The sequence below is a fragment of the Hylobates moloch genome, unplaced genomic scaffold, assembly GCF_009828535.3.
Source record: "Hylobates moloch isolate HMO894 unplaced genomic scaffold, HMol_V3 SCAFFOLD_21, whole genome shotgun sequence".
In the NCBI taxonomy this organism is placed as follows: domain Eukaryota; kingdom Metazoa; phylum Chordata; class Mammalia; order Primates; family Hylobatidae; genus Hylobates; species Hylobates moloch.
This window is the reverse complement of record NW_026652296.1, coordinates 10,969,001-10,988,673: the sequence shown is the minus strand read 5'-3', so window position 1 is coordinate 10,988,673 and position 19,673 is coordinate 10,969,001. Positions and strand designations below refer to the sequence as shown.

The window sequence follows — 19,673 nt, the reverse complement described above, 5'->3', positions numbered from 1 at the left end:
GATTCTCGTGCCTCAGCCTCCCAAGCAGCTGGGATTACAGGTGTGCACCAATACGCCTGGCTAATTTTTGTATTTGTAGTAGAGATGGGGTTTTGCCATGTTGGCCAGGTTGGTCTCGAACTCCTGATCTCAAATGATCCACCTGCTTTGGCCTCCCAAAGTGTTGGGATCACAGGCATGAGCCACCGTGCCCGGGCCATATTTCAATAATAATTTCAAATATGTTTTTTTAAAAAGGACAAAACAGAATAACTTCACATAATAGGTATCACAAGGACAAGAGAGTGAAATGCTGGAAGACGCAGTGGCTGGCTGGGGCAGGTGGGAGACGGCCTCAGTCAGGTTGCTTCCATTGTATGGGATCTGAATTATGACTAGGAGGCAGCTCTATGTACATCTAGAAGGTGATAGACAAAGGAACAGCAAGTGCAAAGGTCCTGAGGTGGGGACGAGCGTAGCATGTTCAAGGAGCAGATAAGTGAGTTGGGATGCAGGGGAAAAGGGACAAGAGACCCCTTCAGGGAAAGGGAGCTGACCAAACAGGGCCTTGCAGACTGCCAAGACGAGTTTGAGTTTTGTTTTTTGTTTTTTGTTTTTTTTTTTTTTGAGACACAGTCTCGCTCTGTCGCCCAGGCTGGAGTGCAGTGGCGCAATCTCGGCTCACTGCAAACTCCACCTCCTGGGTTCACGCCATTCTCCTGCCTCAGCCTCTCCGGGTAGCTGGGACTACAGGCGCCCGCCACCACGCCCGGCTAATTTTTTTTTTGTATTTTTAGTAGAGACAGGATTTCACCATGGTCTCGATCGAGGAGTTTGGGTTTTGTTTGCAGTAAAATAGGGAGCCACGGGATGATTTTGAGCAGAAGAGTAACATGGTCTGATACATACTTCAAAAAGACTGCCTGGGCCAGGCACTGTGGCTCATGTCTATAATCCTAGCACTTTGGGAGGCTGAGGCGGGACAATCACTTGAGCCCAGGAGTTCAAGATCAGCCTAGGCAACATAGCAAGACCCTGTTTCTACAAAAAATAAAATAAAAAATTAGCCAGGAACGGTGGCACGCGCCTGTAATCCCAGTTACTTGGGAAGCTGAGGTAGGAGGATGGCTTGAGCCCAAGAGGTTGAGGCTGCAGGGAGCTGTGATCCCACAACTGCACTGTAGCCTGGGGACAGAATGAGAACCTGTCTCTCAAAAAAAAAAAAAAAAAAAAAAAAAAGACTGCTTGCACTGTCATTGTAAGGTAAATACAGCTACAGACATACAGACATTTTGGTCAAAGATAGACCACAAATACAATGGTGGTCCCATGAGCTTATAATACAGTACTTTTACTGTGCCTTTTTTGTGTTTAGGTATGTTTAGACACACAAAAACTTGCCATTGTGTTACCATTGCCTGCAGTACCCAGTACAGTAACATGCTGTATGGGTGTGTAGCCTACGAGCAATCGGCCATACCATAAAAGGCTGGGTGTGTCATAGGCGACACCATCTGGGTTTGAAGAAGTCTGCTCTAGGATGTTCGCACGTCAAGATCGCCTGACCACACATTTCTCACAATGGATTCCTGTCCTTAGGTGATGCATGACTGTGGTAGGTGGGTAGGAGTAGAAGCAGAAAATGTAAATAAATCCCTTTGACACTGTGCTTGTGACCTGCAACACTCAGTAACTGCCAGTCATCTTTCATAAACTAGAAACAGGCCAGATTGTCATATTCATTTAAATACAGAAAGTCAAGGCCGTGGGTATTTTGATCTTTCTGTCTTGATGCTGCCTCACCTCCCTGTTCTGAGTCACCAGCCCTGTGGATTCTTCCTCCTCCACCCTCATCCCCTTTGTGTCCTCCACACTGTCCCCACCCTAAGACCTGATGACCGATAGAAACACTTGCATCCTTGGCTTACCTTTTTTCTTTCCCCGTTTAAAAAATATAGTTTTGGCTGGGTGCAGTGGCTCACGCCTGTCATTCCAGCACTTTGGGAGGCCGAGGCAGGAGGATCACTTGCACCCAGGAGTCTGAGGCCAGCCTGGGCAACATAGTGAGACCCTGTCTCTATTTTTATTTTGTATTTATTTATTTATTTATTTATTTTTGAGATGGAGTCTTGCTCTATTGCCAGGCTGTAGTGCAGTGGCATGATCTCGGCTCACTGCAACCTCTGCCTCCCAGATTCAAGCAATTCTCCTGCCTCAGCCTCCCAAGTAGCTGGGACTGCAGGTGCGCACCACCATGCCCGGCTGATTTTTGTATTTTTAGTAGAGACGAGGTTTCACCATGTTGGCCAGGATGTTCTCAATCTCTTGACCGCATGATCTACCTGCTTCAGCCTCCCAAAGTGCTGGGATTACAGGCATGAGCCACCACACCTGGCCTATTTTTATTTTTTTAAAAAAATCATATTTTAGCACCTGTAGTCCCAGCTACTCGGGAGGCTGAGGCAGGAGAATTGCTTGCATCCGGGAGGCAGAGGTTGCAGTGAGCTGAGATCATACCACTGTACTCCAGCCTGGCAATAGAACAAGACTCTCTCTCAAAAATAAATAAATAAATACAAAATAAAAATAGAGACAGGGTCTCACTATGTTGCCCAGGCTGGCCTCAGACTCCTGGGTGCAAGTGATCCTCCTGCCTCAGCCTCCCAAAGTGCTGGAATGACAGGCGTGAGCCACTGCACCCAGCCAAAACTATGATATTTTTTAAAGGGGGAAAGAAAAAAGGTAAGCCAAGGATGCAAGTGTTTCTATCGGTCATCAGGTCTTAGGGTGGGGACAGTGTGGAGGACACAAAGGGGATGAGGGTGGAGGAGGAAGAATCCACAGGGCTGGTGACTCAGAACAGGGAGGTGAGGCAGCATCAAGACAGAAAGATCAAAATACCCACGGCCTTGACTTTCTGTATTTAAATGAATATGACAATCTGGCCTGTTTCTAGTTTATAAAAGATGACTGGCAGTTACTGAGTGTTGCAGGTCACAAGCACAGTGTCAAAGGGATTTACTTACATTTCAAATGATATGTCATTTGCAGAAAAAATTATTAAAAATACAAATAAGCAAAAGGAAAAACAATACCCATGACCCACAATTGAGAAATAACCATTATCGAAACGACATTTCAATATGTTACTCCTGTCCTTTTTTATTTTTTGGCTTAAATTTTATTTGTATTGAGGTCTTACATGCACATAAGTTGAAGAGTCAAATTTTCTAAAAATAGGAATCCCCACTTCACTCTCTCCTCTCATTTCTGCCTCCCCAAAGACAATCACTTTGAGCTGATTTTTTGGGTATTTAACTCCGTGTCTTGGAATAACATGCTTCTATCGCCACTTCTTAATTTTTCTATTTTCAGTAAAATCTGCTTTCCCACTCTGGGCAATAAGGGTTCTGCCCTCTTTCCCTCCCCTCACCTGCCCAGCACATGCAGAGACCCTTCCCATCCTTTGTTTTCTCAATATAGTTATATGGTTATTCTTGTGAGATTGATATTTACAGTCTACATTATTGTGACTATGTAAATGCCATTCACAGCTGAGCTCCGTGGTAAACTATGATGACCTTTACTTTTCTCCTTTTCTACAACTTTTCATTTTTCTTTTTTTTTTTTTTTGAGACGGAGTCTCCCTCTGTCGCCCAGGCTGGAGTGCAGTGGTGCGATCTAGGCTCAATGCAACCTCCACTTCCCAGGTTCAAGTGATTCTTCTGCCTCAGCCTCCCAAGTAGTTGAGATTACAGGTGTGTGCCACCACGCCCAGCCAAAGCTATGATTTTTTTTTTTAAGGGAGAGAGAAAAAAAGTAAGCCAAGGAAGCAAGTGTTTCTATCGGTCACCAGGTCTTAGGGTGGGGACAGTGGGGAGGACACAAGGCAGGTGAGGGTGAAGGAGGTTTTGAACTCCTGACCTCAGGTGATCCACCCACCTCGGCCTCCCAAAGTGCTGGGATTACAGCTGTGAGTCACTATGCATGGCCTGGAATCTGGATTTTTTCACAAACTCTCTCAGAGAATTACACCTGACTCCACTGAATTCTACAAGCCCAGATTTTCTATTTTTGCTTAGTAATTCTAGTGCCTGTTACGTGCTAAGTGGCCAGGGCCAGATTAAAATGTTAACATCCAAAGGTATTAAAGAAATTATGCCCCACTCTTTCCCATGTATAAATCAATATGAAATGATAATAAATAGCAAAAATACATGAAGAGGGCCAGGCATGGTAGCTCATGCCTGTAGTCCCAGCACTATGGGAGGCCAAGGCGAGCAGATCACCTGAGGTCAGGAGTTAGAGACCAGCCTGACCAACATGGAGAAACCCCATCTCTACTAAAAATACAAAATTAGCCGGGTGTGGTGGCACATGCCTGTAATCCCAGCTATGCAGGAGGCTGAGGCAGGAGGATCGCTTGAACCCAGGAGGTAGAGGTTGCAGTGAGCCGAGATTGTGCCATTGCACTCCAGCCTGGGCAACAAGAGTGAAATTCCGTCTCAAAAAAAAAAAAAAAAAAATACATGAAGAGGAGTCCAACAGATCTTATTTTTCCTATGGTGTGGTAGGTAGGATAATGGCCCTCCAAAGATGGCCACGTGATAATTGCTGGTCCCTGTGAATATGTTACAGGGCAAGGACGAATTAAGGTTGCAGATGGAAATAGGGTGCTAATCCGCTGACTTTGAGATGGGCAGATTATTCTGATTATGTAGGTGGGTCCAATGTAGTCAGAAGGGTCCTAATAAGGGAAAGAGGGGCTGGGCATAGTGGCTCATGCCTGTAATCCAAGCACTTTGGGAAGCCAAGGTGGGTGGATCACCTGAGGTCAGGAGTTCAAGACCAGCCTGGCCAACATGGTGAAACCCCATCTCTACTAAAACTACAAAAATTTGCTGGTGTGGTGGCGGGCACCTGTAACACCATCTACTTGAGAGGCTGAGACAGGAATCACTTGAACCCCGGAGGCGGAGGTTGTAGTGAGCCGAGATCATGCCACTGCACTCGAGCATGGGCAACAGAGCGAGACTCAGTCTCAAAAAAAAAGGGGGGGGGGGGGGGGAAGGGGAAGAGGAAGAGGAAGAGGAAGACAAGACAAGTCAGAATCAGAAGGAGAGCATGGGGTGAGGCAGTCCTTAGCTTTAAAGACAGGGAGTGGGCCATGAGCCATGGGATGCAAGCAGCCTCTAGGAGCTGGAAAAGGCAAGAAAGTTTATTCTCCCCTAGGGCCTCCAGAATGAATGTGACCCTGCCAACACCAGTGAAAATTTTTATCTTCTAACCTACAGAACTATAAGATAATACATTTGTGTTGTTTTAAGCCAATTCCTTGTCATAAAGCTCTTAAAATATATCCCCTTTTGGTTCTGCTTCTGTGATTGAACCCTGACTGATACACATGGTAACCAATTTGATTCCCTGTTTAATAAAAGCATTAAAGATCAAATTCTTGGCCAGGCACAGTGGCTCATGCTTGTTATCCCAGCACTTTGGGAGGCTGAGGCAGGTGGATCACTTGAGGTCAGGAGTTTGAGACCAGCCTGGCCAATATGGCAAAACCCCGTCTCTACTAAAAATACAAAAATTAGCCGGGCATGGTGGCACACGCCTGTAATTCCAGCTACTTGGGAGGATGAAGCAGGAATCGCTTGAACCCAGGAGGCAGAGTTTGCAGTGAGCCGAGATCATGCCACTGCACTCCAGCCTGAGTGACAGAGTGAGACTCTGTCTCAAAAAACAACAACAGGCCAGGCCTGGTGGCTCATGCCTGTAATCCCAGCACTTTGGGAGGCCAAGGCAGGCGGATCACGAGGTCAAGAGATCGAGACCATCCTGGCCAACATGGTGAAACCCTATCTCTACTAAAAATACAAAAATTAGCTGGGCGTGGTGGCGCATGCCTGTAGTCTCAGTTACTTGGGAGGCTGAGGCAGGAGAATTGCTTGAACCTGGGAGGCGGAGGTTGTACTTAGCCGAGATCACGCCATTGCACTCCAGCCTGGGCGACAGAGACTCCATCTCAAAAAAAAAAAAAAAATCCAAAGAAGAATGGTATTTCATGACATGTGAAAGTAATGCGAAATTCAAATTTTAGTATCCATAAAGTTTTGTTGGAACACAGCTATGCCTATTTATATTATTTATGCTGCATGCAAAGTACAGAGTTGATTTGTTGCTACAGAGATAGTAAGGCCCACGAAGCCTTCAATATTTACTGTCTGACTCTTTACAGAGACTGGTCAGGGAAGGCTTCCCTGAGGAGGGGACTTTTAAGCTGAGACCTGAATAACAAGAAGACTGGAGGTAGCGGGCAGAGCTGTCTAGGCAGAGACAACAGAGAGCAAAGGCAGTTTTCTCTCTAATCTTTTAACAATCTTCTAAAGAGAAGCATTGTTAAAGAAAAAAAGAAAAAAAATTGAGGGGGCCCTGAGGCTCTGAGGGTGCTGTAGCCTCTCAGGGTCACGGAGACTGTAGGTCCTGAGGAGGGGTTGGGAAGCAGCACTGTCTGGCACCAGAATTTGTGGTCTCATGGTTAGTGGTAGGCCCAGAGGAGGCCAAGGTCAGGAGCTCCATGACCATCACAAAGCCCTCATCTGGCCTTGACAGCAGAATCTGTGGCAAGGGCAGTAGGCGAGACAACGGAGAGAGAAGAGTAGTGAATTCCAGCTAGGTGGGGTTTCCAGCTTGGTGAATTCCAGCCATGTGGGGTTTATTGGTGCTGGTAGAAAATGGTAGCCTCAAGCCCTCAGTTGACAAGTGTGGCCAGAGAGAACTCCACTCTCAATCCTTTGTAGACCAGATCATTCCTGCCAGGCTCTGTGCTAACGGAGGAGAGTAGGTTATTAGTCCCATTTAAGAGCCAGAGAAATTGAGGCAGTGGAGAGTAGCAGGGCTACTGGTTTAAAAATACTGACTCTGTGCCTGAATCCCAGCCTTGTCATTTGCTAGCTGTGAGACCGCAGGCAAGTGCTTTGATTTCTCTGTGTCTGTGGATAATGATGGTATCTACCTCAAAGCTGTGTAAAGAATTAAGGAAACAATAGCCCAACACCGCACCCGCAGGAAGGAAGCAAGTTTATTATTACTCAGTAAACGTTGGTGGATCCTGATGACATTTTCTCAGTTAGCTTTAGCAGTCTTAAGAGACCGCACAGGATGGAGAACCCAAGGTTAGAGGCAGATTTCTTCTCTACCCAGTTCCCCGGGGACAAAACCCTGACACCATGCTTAACTCCTCTTTTATACGCCATAGTCCATCAGCAAACCTTGTCTTCAGTATGCATCCAGGAGTCCAACCATTCCTGCCACCTCCACGGTATTACTTTCATCCAGACTGCCATCAGCTGTCACCTAGATTATTGCAAAAGCCTCCTTGCTGGCCTTGGGGCTTCCATCCTCTCTCTCTTGCCAACCCCCAGTCAACTCCCAACAGGCAGCAAAGCTCATGTTACTTCTCAGTTCAAAACCCTTCTACGTGTGCTAGAATTAACTGATTTCTTTACTCAATGATTATTTATTATTGAGTGTCTACTATGTGCCAGGTACTGTTGTAGGCATTGCAGATAAAATGGAGAACAAAACAGACAAAAATTTCTGCATTCATGCAGCTTCCGTTCTCATGGAGGGAGATGGTTAATAAACAAATGTATGAGTAAAACATGGTAGGTTAGGTGTCATGTGGAAAAATAGTTTAGGGAAGGTGGGGGGGCCTTGGATTTTAAGTAGGGTGGTCAAGGAGGTCTAACACACAAGATAAGGGTTAAATAAAAGGCCAAACGTAGAAGAGGTGGGAGCCAAAGAGCTACCCAGAAGAAGAGCATTCTAGATAAAGGCTCAGCAAGTGCAACGGTGGAAGTATTCCTGGTGAGTCTGTGACAATAGTGGAAAGTCAAAGTGTGTGGGAGGGGAGATAGAGAGCCCCATGCCCCCCTCCCACACACTTCAGAGGGGAAAAGGGGGCAGGGTTGAGTCCTGTACATTCCCAAGGTTTTTTTTCTCTGGAGATTGGAAGCCATGAGAAGGTCTAAGCAGAGGAGTGATGAGTTAAGGGATCACTCCAGCTGCTGTGTGTAAGTCCATAAGGAACAGGCGTGAGTCAGAGACCCTGAATGGAGCCGTTGCAATTATCCAGATGAGATAGAGTGCCTTGGATCAGGAAGGGAGGTAGCAACAGAAGCGGCCAAGAAAGTTCAAAGTCCTTAGCCCCAGTCCTCCCGATGGGGGGACTCCCACCTCCCACCTCACCTTGTTCTTCCCTGTATCCCCACCCCACCGGCCACTGCTAGGCACATAGAAGCATCTACTAAGCATGTGGTAAATCAATGAACTGCTTAATGAATGGTTCACCCCTAGATCATCAGCATCCATTTTAACGCTAGGCATATAGTCTGAACTGAATATATGTTTACAGATGGAATGCTGCACAGTCCTGCCAAGTCCAGGCGGTTATTCCTCTCCACAGCCGAAGGAAACTAAGGCTCGGGTTGGGGAAGTGTCCCCCTGGGGTCTCTCGGCTTAGGCTACAGGCTGGGCATCCTTTTTCAAACTCTTTTAGCACAGCGAAGTCGAGGGCACTGGGTGGGGGGTGCTTGCTTCCCCTCAGGGTGAGTCACAGTGACCTCACAGGAGTTTCCCCAAAACGTCCCCGCCCTGTGATGGGGAAAAGCCGGAATCTCTCGGCCCCAGGTGGTCATGTGGCCCAGGCCGGACAAGCGTCCCGAAAGCCCCGGGAAAGACTAAGAGGCAATCCTCCCACGCGCTTTCTCCCACCCTCGGGCCACTGAGACGGAGGGACAGAGGGCCGCCCTCGCGCGGCCGAGGCCCCGCCTCCCGCTCGCCCGCCCGCGCCTCCAGCGGAAGCCGGAAGCAAAAGCGGGTTCTGCTAGCCCCGCGGCTCCGAACTCGGTGGTCCTGGAAGCTCCGCGGGATGGGGGAGAAGATGGCGGAAGAGGAGTGAGTGGGCTTTTTCCCGGGCGGCGGAGGCGGCGGGGCTGGGCCCCGGCGGGTGACAGCGAGCGCCTCAGGCCGCCCTCCGGCCCCGGAAGGCGGAGCTTCTTTTGCTGGTTGGCCAGGACTGACCAAGCCGGTGCCTACGAGGAGGGCGGGATGGGCGGGTCTGGGCCCAGGTGGGCCTTGCGTTCCCCTGGAGGTCGGTCCCTCGAGCTGGGAATCAGCTGCCCAGCGCCGGCCCCGAGAGCCGTCTTGCGGAAAATACAACCCATATTTACTTTCCCAGTTTTCGGTAATCTCATGGTTACTGAGCCCTCTTCCGCCTCCTCCAGGAAGTCGTCCGGGTTCTCCACACCCAGCTCCTACTTAGCCAGTCGCCTCCTCTGTAACGATCAGTTTTCATGTCTTTCTCCTTCACTAAGTTTCATTCAGTCATTAACTGTTAGCCATCTACTCAATTCCAGGTCCTGGGCAGGTGGTTGGAAAGGAGGCCGACCAGGAGCCGCTCTCTGGGAGCTTCCATTCTAGTGGGAAAAGAAGACCATAATTAGTCAAGATGGTTTCAGATCGTGATTAATTAACCCTGTTTGTGCCTGGTGTTCCATTATTGGAACGCTAAGCATGTGGGAGTTATTTATATCCTACTGCTCAAGGTCATCGCCAAGGTCTGATTTTTCTCACATGTCTGCAGTTCTAAAAATTGCAACCTCTGGCATGAATGGGTTAAGTGTTCTGAAGGAAGCAGAATAGAGTTAGGGTTGGGGAGTCCACTCAGGAAAAACTGACATTCAGCAGAAACTTGAATGACCAGAAGGAGGGATAGGAGAAATAATATCAGGTTCAAAAGGCCTGGCTCAAAGAGTTTAGTGCTTTTGAGTGACAGGCAGCATGGCTGGTGTGTAGAGAGGAAGGGGGTTAGCTGGACAAGGGAAGATAGGGAAGGATGGACTGCGTCCTCCAGGTACTTTTGGGCAAGTCCAAAAGTCATCTCCATACCTGCAGGGCAGAGTCTGTTGCAGATTGTGGATGCCCTTTCACTGTTTGTGGAATGAGTATGTGAAGATGAATAAGGAACCCCTTCATTGATACTGGAGTCCTTCAGCTGATAACTTTTTAAATATATTTCTTGGCCATATGGGGGTCATTTCATGTAATCAGTTATTTACTGAGCAGCTGCTCCATCCCAAACACTAAACAGGGCCTCAGCAGCACAAAAGAGGCAGTATAGCCCAGCGATTTCAAGTTTGGGTTTTCAGCTTGATTCTGCCACTAACAGTTGTTGGTGAAGTTTTGCAACCTCCCTGAGCCTTAGCTATGCATGAGTAAAAAACGGAAAGTAATCATACCCCATCAGACATGTTATACCTATTAAATGAGAGGTAGTGTGTTACCTAGTTCCTGGAATAAAGCAGTGCTCAGAAAATATTAACTTTTATAGTCACAATTACAGTTATTATAGCAATATTGTACTAGTTCACAATCCCAGCACAGTGTGAAAGAGCTGTGGGAACATATGCAGTGGAGTAGGTAAAGTCGGGTGAGGTAAGGTGGGGTAATAGGAGGTGACATTTGAGCCGTTTGAAATCTGAGAAGGATTTTGTCAAGTAGGTTAGGGCATGCCCAGATCAACAACTGGGCAAATTCAGGTGGCTTCTTCAACTTGCAGAAATAATGCAAGGAAAATAATGTAAATTGGAGAAACAAAGGTGCTAAGTAAACAGTGTTGGACCTTGGAAAGTGATGAGACTCCAGTTTGCCTCCCTTTAAATCCCCCAGTATTTGCCAAAGAGCAGGCAGCATTTCATTTCTATACTGGCTCTGATTCCCTATCGTTCCTGTCCTCTAAGTGGCTGTATTCAGAAGCACCAGAGGCCACTGGTACCCTTGTTCTGTGCAGGCGGGGATTTTCTTAATAAGTTTCTCTCAAAGGCCTGCCTGTTAGTTACAAGACTTCTGAATCCCATAAAGTTCTTGGACAGCTTCTCTTTCTGGTGTGAGATGTGTGAATTGATGTTTTGGGACCCTTTTCCGTTATTTAATTATGCTTTTTGTGTCCTCCAGGAGGTTCCCCAATACAACTCACGAGGGTTTCAATGTTACCCTCCACACCACCCTGGTTGTCACGACGAAACTGGTGCTCCCGACCCCTGGCAAGCCCATCCTCCCCGTGCAGACAGGGGAGCAGGCCCAGCAAGAGGAGCAGTCCAGCGGCATGACCATTTTCTTCAGCCTCCTTGTCCTAGGTGAATATGGACACAGTCGTTCCTATCATCTGCCATCCCCAGTGTCTGTGTGCTCGGTCTGTGTGTTTAACCCTGTCACTCCTCTTGACTGTGTCAAGTCTTCCTCCCATTTGGTTTTCATATCAAACACTGAGGGAACATGATCAGTTTATAACATCATAACAGGGAACTCTCTTCTTTATAAAATCATGGTGCTTAGCAAGTTCTGAAGAGCTCTTAATGTAATATCTTAGCCTTTGAAAGAAGGATTAAAATTATTTTGGCCTAGAAAGAATCTTGAGGCCTGGCGCGGTGGCTCACGCCTGACATCTCAGCACTTTGGGAGACTTGGGTGGATCACTTGAGGTTAGGAGTTCAAGACCAGCCTGGCCAACATGGTGAAACCCTGTCTTTACTAAAAATACAAAAATTAGCTAGGCATAGTGGCGTATGCCTGTAATCACAGCTACTCAGGAGGCTGAGGCATGAGAATCACTTGAACCTGGGAGGCAGAGGTTGCAGTGAGCCGAGATCACGCCACTGCACTCCAGCCTGGATGACAGAGCGAGACTGTCTCAAAAAAAAAAAAAAAGAATCTTGAACATCTAGTTTAATGGATTTCAAGTTCTACTCAAAGGAGTATGCGCCTGTGCAGGGGATGAAGGAGCAGGGGATGGGATGGCAGGAGGTGGGAGGAGTCAGATGGGAGAATATCTGACCCCCTGCTCCTAGCTTCAATCAGAGCAGTATTTTGTGTTCATATTTATTAGACTTCCATGTGAATTTTATTTAATGGTTTTGCTGCTGATTGAAAGAGCAGAAACCCTTGCCCCAGCACCCTGTTTTCCTTAACCTCTGTCATTCTGATTAACCATGGTCATGACTTTTGCCGTATCTGTGCACCACCTGTATTGTTAATTTAGTTATGTACTATTTTTGTTTAAATACATTCACTCTCTGAAAACCTCATTTTGGGCCGGGTGTGGTGGCTCATGCTGGTAATACCAACACTTTGGGAGGCCGAGGCAGATGGATTATTTGAGGTCAGGAGTTCCAGACCAGCCTGGCCAACATGGTGAAACCCTGTCTCTACTGAAATTACAAAAATTAGCCGGGTGTGGTGATATATGCCTGTAATCCCAGCTACTCAGGAGGCTGAGGCAGGAGAATTGCTTGAACCTGGAAAGTGGAGGCTGCAGTGAGCCAAGATCGTGCCACTATACTCTAGCCTGGGTGACAGAGAGACACTGCCTTAAAAAAAAAAAACTAATTTTGTTCAACCTTCTCTTTTAGTGTGTGAGGAAATTTCAGCATAGAGAAGTCAAGTGATTGTCATACCAGGCTGATAGGAGACTAGAGACTGATAACTAGGTTACCAGATGCCAGTCGAGAGGTTTAGATAAAAGACAAAAACTTAAATGCCTCCCAGTGTGCCTATAACTCCATTTCTAAAAAAAAAAAAAAAAAGGAATCCAGTTGAAACTACACAACCACTTTTGATTAGCTAAGGAATAAATAGCTTTGAGTTTGACCCAAGTTCAAATTCTTTTTTTTTTTTTTTTGAGACAGAGGCTTGCTCTGTCGCCCAGGCTGGAGTGCAGTGGCGTTATCTCGGCTCACTGCAAGCTCTGCCTCCCAGGTTCACGCCATTCTCCTGCCTCAGCCTCCCGAGTAGCTGGGACTACAGGTGCCTGCCACCACGTTCAGCTAATTTTTTGTATTTTTAGTAGAGATGGCTTTTCACTGTGTTGGCCAGGATGGTCTTGATCTCCTGACCTTGTGATCCTCCTGCCTCAGCCTCCCAAAGTGCGGGATTACAGGTGTGAGCCACCGCGCTGGGCCAAATCCAAATTCTTGTTTGGTTGGGTGCGGTGGCTCACACCTATAATCCCAGCACTTTCGCGTGGATCATCTATAGTCAGGAGTTCGAGACCAGCCTGGCCAACACGGTGACCCCAACTCTACTAAAAATACAAAAAATTTTAATGGGACATGGTGGTGGGCGTCTGTAATCTCAGCTACTCGGGAGGCTGAGGCAGGAGAATCACTTGAACCCAGGAGGTGGAGGTTGCAGTAAGCCAAGATCGCGCCACTGCACTCCAGCCTGAGTGATGAGGGAAACTCCATCCTCCACCCCCGCCACACACACACACAAAAATAAATTCTTGTTTGAAAGTGAAACAGCCTCTTTTTCCGGCTGGAACCATGGAGGGCGTAGAAGAGAAGAAGAAGGAGGTTCCTGCTGTGCCAGAAACCCTTAAGAAAAAGCGAAAGAATTTCGCAGAGCTGAAGATCAAGCGCCTGAGAAAGAAATTTGCCCAAAAGATGCTTCGAAAGGCAAGGAGGAAGCTTATCTATGAAAAAGCAAAGCACTATCACAAGGAATATAGGCAAATGTACAGAACTGAAATTCGAATGGCGAGGATGGCAAGAAAAGCTGGCAACTTCTATGTACCTGCAGAACCCAAATTGGCGTTTGTCATCAGAATCAGAGGTATCAACGGCGTGAGCCCAAAGGTTCGAAAGGTGTTGCAGCTGCTTCGCCTTCGTCAAATCTTCAATGGAACCTTTGTGAAGCTCAACAAGGCTTCGATTAACATGCTGAGGATTGTAGAGCCATATATTGCATGGGGGTACCCCAATCTGAAGTCAGTAAATGAACTAATCTACAAGCGTGGTTATGGCAAAATCAATAAGAAGCGAATTGCTTTGACAGATAACGCTTTGATTGCTCGATCTCTTGGTAAATACGGCATCATCTGCATGGAGGATCTGATTCATGAGATCTATACTGTTGGAAAACGCTTCAAAGAGGCAAATAACTTCCTGTGGCCCTTCAAATTGTCTTCTCCACGAGGTGGAATGAAGAAAAAGACAACCCATTTTGTAGAAGGTGGAGATGCTGGCAACAGGGAGGACCAGATCAACAGGCTTATTAGAAGAATGAACTAAGGTGTCTACCATGATTATTTTTCTAAGCTGGTTGGTTAATAAACAGTACCTGCTCTCAAACTGAAAAAAAAAAAAAAAAAAGAAAGTGAAACAAACATTGCATTTGCTGCTTTTCTTTAATGATACCAAAGTCATATTCCTAATGAGATTAGATCTTTTCAGAAAGTTGAAAGGTGGAACTTTTTTTTTTTATTTCTCTGATGTGTATTAGGACTGTTTATTAAGGAAAGTATAACTTCTCTTACATTTATATTCAGTCTCTGGTAAGTGGTCAAAGAATTTTAATAATACACTTGAGGCCAGCGATTTGAGACCAGCCTGGGCAACATAGTGAGGCTCTATCTCTACAAAAAATAAAAAATAAAAGATTTTAATAATAGTCTTTTTATTTGAAATCCTAGGACTCATCATTGTCTGTCATAGTTTTAGAAACTTTTAAACCGATACTGAAAAAGTACACAGACCAGAAGTATACAATGTCTCATATAGATTTAATACACCCTGGTAATTTTTTACCCTGCAAATGTAGTTGAATTCTATTTCCAGGGGATTACTTCAACAATGAAGGACTCTCTTTTGTTTTATTTTCTTTTTCTTTTGTGATAGTAGTTGAAGACAAAGAAGAAAAGCATTTCTTTTCTTGATTAAGAAATCTTTAGTAGCTGAAGTCTTCCTTCAGGATTAAGGAGTATTAGTCTATTTACACTGCTGTCAATTTGATATGTTAGACAATATGAAAGGCGGGCCTGGAAAAAAAAAAAAACTTTTGTAATCACTTTTTTTAAGGGAAATTGAAAAGTATAATATGACTTTTAAAGTAACTTCCAGGGCGTGGAGCATTTAAGGTTAGCTGTACAAAAGACCACAAAACAGGTTTCCATAATGTACTTTTTAAACCAGGCAAAATCCTGCCCAGTGTTAATACATCTTTGGGGCCAGAAAGGCTGACCTTGCTGTATATTTCTCTTGGATTGCCCTCTCCAAACAGATTATAAACCTAGACTCTAGAGTCACACCAGTGTTAGATAGGTTTCATTTTTACCTAATCAAATTCTTGATAGTTTATGAGTTAGTGTCTCTGCTTATGTGGAGGTCAGCATGTATTACCAAAACAGAATGATGCTTTCTTTTTAAGTAAATTTAAGGCATTGTTTGCCTGTTGCATGTTATTTTATTTCTGATTAGATATCCAAACATTGAAAAATTTTTTTTCCCCCCGAGATGGAATCTCGTTCTGTTGCCCAGGCTGGAGTGCAGTGGTGTGATCTTACCTCACTGCAACTTCCGCCTCCCGGGTTCAAGTGATTCTCCTGCCTCAGCCTCCCAAGTAGCTGGGGTTATAGGTGCCCACCACCATACCCAGCTAATTTTTGTATTTTTAATAGAGATGGGGTTTCGCCATGTTGGCCAGGCTGGTCTTGAACTCTTGACCTCAGATGATCCACCTTCCTCAGCCTCCCAAAGTGCTGGGATTATAGGCATGAGCCACCACACCCAGTTCAAACAATGTAAACCTGATAATGTTTTAAAAATTACTGTTATTAGGTAACTTGCTAATTCATGAATAAATGAACTCAAGTGAATTAAGGGAAATTAGCCCATAGTTTGTTTATTCTAGACCTCAGAACTCCTGACCTGGAATTCATTTGCCACTTTTGGTTACTCTTTTAGTTAATTCAAATGAAATGGTAACTTTTGTGTCCTGTAAGCACATGACAGGATTACAGTGTGTTCCTCTTTGTTGAGAAGGGATGATAAAACTCTATAGTTACTTTTGACTTCTAGAAGCTTGAAATCAGTTGACTTGCATTTAACCCTTGTTGATCTCTGACTCCACAAGAAAAAATGGGGAATCATTGTTATTTACTTGCACTAGATTAACAATTAACATTTGACACATACATTTTATGGGCCTTGAAACTTAATGGAGTTATTATAATTGATATGTGTTTTATATATTTTCCATAGTCATTACTCCAGGCCTGAAAAATTGGAAGCACACCCTCCATACCACACAGAAGTGTTTGCCCTTTCTTGCTCAGTTTTTTTCCGAGTATACTTGAAAACGTGCTTGTTTTTGCGTATACAGATGTATATTCATAAGTACGTGCACAAACACAAATAATACATGTTTGGAGTTGCGAATTTGTTTTGACATAAATGGGGTCCCGTAACTTGCCTTTTCATCTCACAGAATGTCTTGGAGATCATTGTGTTGGTGTTTTTTCTGTCTATCTCATTCTTTTTTTTTTTTTTTGTAGTAAAAACATACATTTACAGTTTTAAACGCTTTAAAATGTAGTTCAGCAGCATCTAGTACATTCACAATGTTGTGCAGCCGTCACTACTATCTAGTTTCAGAACATTTTCATCACCCCAAAAGAAAACCATTAAAAGCAGTCATTCCCCATCCCTCCCTCTTCTAGTCCTTGGCAACCACTATTCTGCTTTCTGTCTCTAGGAATTTGCCTATTTAGAATATTTCATATAAATGAAACCATATAATATGTGGCCTTTTGTGTCTGGTTTCTATTAGCATAATATTCTCAAGATTCGTGTTATAGCATATGTTAGAATTGCATTCCTTTTTATGGCTGAGTAATATTCCACTGTATGGATATGCCACATGATGTTTATTCATTCATCAGTGAACATTTGGATTGTTTCTACCTTTTGGCTATTGTGAATACTGCTGCTGTGAACATTTGTGTACAGGCCTTTATGTGGATAAATGTTTTTATTTCTTTTGGATATATACTGGGAAGTGGAATTGCCGAGTCAAATGGTTACTCTATGTTTAACTTTCTCAGAAACTGACAAATGTTTTCCACAGGGGCTGCACCATTTTACAGAGGTTCCAGTTTCTCCATGTTCTTGCCATCACTTGTTTTCTGGTTTTAAAAAAATGATAGACTGGGTGTGGTGGCTCATACCTGCAATCTCAGCACTTTGGGAGGCTGAGGCGGGCAGGAGTTCGAGACCAGCCTGGCAATATGGCAAAACCCTGTCTCTACTAAAAATACAAAAAAATTAGCTGGGCCTGGTTGTGGTGGCATACACCTATAATCCCAGCTATCCGAGAGGCTGAGGCACTAGAATCATTTGAACCTGGGAGGTGGAGGTTTCAGTGAGCTGAGATCGCACCACTGCACTCCAGCCTGGGTGACAGAGCGAGACTCTGTCTCGGGGAAAAAAAAGAAAAAAATTATAGCTATCCTAGTGGATATGAAATTGTATTTTTTTTGTTTTTTTTTTTTTGAGATGGAATCTTGCCCTGTCTCCCAGGGTAGAGTGCAGTGCCACGATCTTGGCTCACTGCAACCTCTACCTCCTGGATTCAAGTGATTCTCCTGTCTCAGCCTCCCATATAGCTGGGATTCAGGTGTGAACCACCACACCCTGCTAATTTTTGTATTTTTAGTAGAGACAGCATTTCACCATGTTGGCCAGGCTGGTCTTGAACTCCAACCTCACTTGATCTGCTTGCCTCAGCCTCCCAAAGTGCTGGGATTACAGGTGTGAGCCACCATGCCGGGCCCTCAGTGTATTTTTTTTTTAAATCTTACATGTCCTTCCAGTGAATCATTGTATTTTGATTTTAGTTTCCCTTGTGACTATTGATGTTGAGCATCTTTTGTCTATTCATGTCCTATGCCCGTTTAAAAGCTGTGGTGTTTGTCTCTTGGCTGTTGAGTTTAAGAGTTCTTTATATATTGTGGATAGTACTCCTTTATCAGATATATGATTTGCAAATATTTTCTCCCCTTCTATGGATTGTCTTTTCTGACTTTATTCTTTTTAATGGCTGAAGGCTATTACTTGGCATTGATGAGCCTTATATTAACTCTTTCTGTTAATAGACAGTTTCACCTTTTGCTCTTAAAGCTGCAAAGAGTTGTTTGATCTATTTATGAGAATAACTTAAATTTTTAAAAATCTAGCTTGGTACGAAGGAGGAGCAGAAACTGGTTCAACTCTCTTGGTCTATTTTCTGTCCACTTATGTGCTTATTTGCGGTTTTTTGTTTTGTCTAGACATTGGGTATGTTCATTAGTCACATGTTATGTTTATGCACTGGAACTTTTTTCTTGCCCTTCGTATTTAATGTAGGATTTCTAACTAGGTTAAATATTTGTATAAAAATAACACCACAGATTGATAGTTTAAAGCACAGAATGAAAAGAGGACAAAATGTCTACATTTACAGCACTCTGGCCACCTAGTGTTTTTTGGTGGGATTAAAGAAACCTAATTTGTCAATGCAGCCTCTGAGGGTGACCAGTTAACAGGCATGTGGATTGTTTAAACATTTCCTTGAAAAAAATAACAAAATTAATTTTAGTCCTATTAATACTGTGGTTGATGAGCTGGTATGCCATCTAGGTGCCCAATAAAAGAAAGAGACATGCACGCTAACATTTGGATTAGGAAATTACATTGAGGAATAATTTTTGTGAAGTACCCTAATTTTTTGCCAGGGGTGGGGGGGAGCAGAAATATCCCTTTCAAATCGTTTTATTTTACACCTTCTTATTTTCTTTCATGACAACACCTCTGTGAGGAAAGTTAGACATTATTGTTTTGGAAGTTGAGGAATGAAGGCATCCAGCCAGGAGGGAGGTGGTGGGGTACGCTGTGGTTAAGAGCACAGATTTGGAATCTGACTCAATACTGCAGCACCTACCAGTGGTGTGACAGGGGCTGTGATGTCTTGAAGCCTCAGTTTTCTGATCTGTAATCAGAGAAGATAGTGGTAATGACAGCTAATTCCGAGAGAGGTTGGAGGATTAAATGAGAGAATATTTGGGGTGTTCAGCCTAGTTCATGGCTCATGGGAAGCCCTCAGCTGATGGGAATGGCAGGACACAGCTGTACCCAGCTGGGGAGCAGGAGTGTTCCATATTCAGATCTCTGATGTTCTTGTCACCAAACCAAAGTATTTACTTTTTCCTGTTGGTAAAACCCTCACTTCCCTCTATGTTAAGAGGCAGTCACATGATGGCAAAATAATTGGTGTCAATGCAATCTGTTGCAGTTACATTTATGTAAAAGTGATTGATTTCCTTGACTTCCTCTTCACCATATAGTGTTCCAGTTGATAATCACTTCCAAAAAGTTGAAGACCATTTCTCAGAATCAGAAAAATTTGAATAATTTTAAATAATTGTATAAGGTTTAACAGCTTATATTAAAAAATAGATTTCTGGCTGGGCACTGTGGCTCACGCCTGTAATCCCAGCACTTTGGGAGGCCAAGGTGAGTGGATTGCTTAAGCCCAAGAGTTGACCAGCCTGTGCATTGTGGTGAAACCCTGTCTCTACTAAAAATACAAAAAAATTAGCTGGGTGTGGTGTCATGCACCTCTAGTCCCAGCTACTTGGGAGGCTGAGATGGGAGAATCACCTGAGCCTGGGAAGTTGAGACTGCAGTGACCCTAGATCATACCACTGCACTCTAGCCTGGGTGACACAGTGAGACTCTGTCTCAAAAAAATTAGATTTCTGTTCCTCTTCCAATAACTACTGGGCAACAAACTAGTTCAGGCAGACAAGGAAGTATAGAGAA

At 44.6% G+C, this 19,673-nt stretch overlaps 2 protein-coding genes across 2 annotated transcripts in view; both read left to right on the top strand.

Moving 5' to 3' along the window:
• Positions 1 to 8,719: 8,719 nt before the first annotated feature.
• Positions 8,720 to 19,673, top strand: part of SLC9A8 (solute carrier family 9 member A8) — a 79,525-nt gene continuing 68,571 nt past the window's right edge. Inside the window, exons 1-2 of the mRNA XM_058433265.1 lie at positions 8,720 to 8,937; positions 10,996 to 11,177. Coding sequence (XP_058289248.1) covers positions 8,912 to 8,937; positions 10,996 to 11,177 — 208 coding nt within the window. The 5' untranslated portion in view covers positions 8,720 to 8,911. The remainder of the gene's footprint in view (positions 8,938 to 10,995; positions 11,178 to 19,673) is intronic.
• LOC116461112 (large ribosomal subunit protein uL30) lies at positions 13,342 to 14,179 on the top strand. Its single transcript, XM_032142569.3, has one exon. It carries the CDS (start codon positions 13,362 to 13,364, stop codon positions 14,106 to 14,108), a length of 747 nt encoding a protein of 248 aa, XP_031998460.1. The 5' UTR covers positions 13,342 to 13,361; the 3' UTR covers positions 14,109 to 14,179.

Excerpts from the sequence above, each read along its gene's own strand:
- LOC116461112 (XM_032142569.3), top strand. The coding sequence starts at position 13,362 with ATGGAGGGCGTAGAAGAGAAGAAGAAGGAGGTTCCTGCTGTGCCAGAA.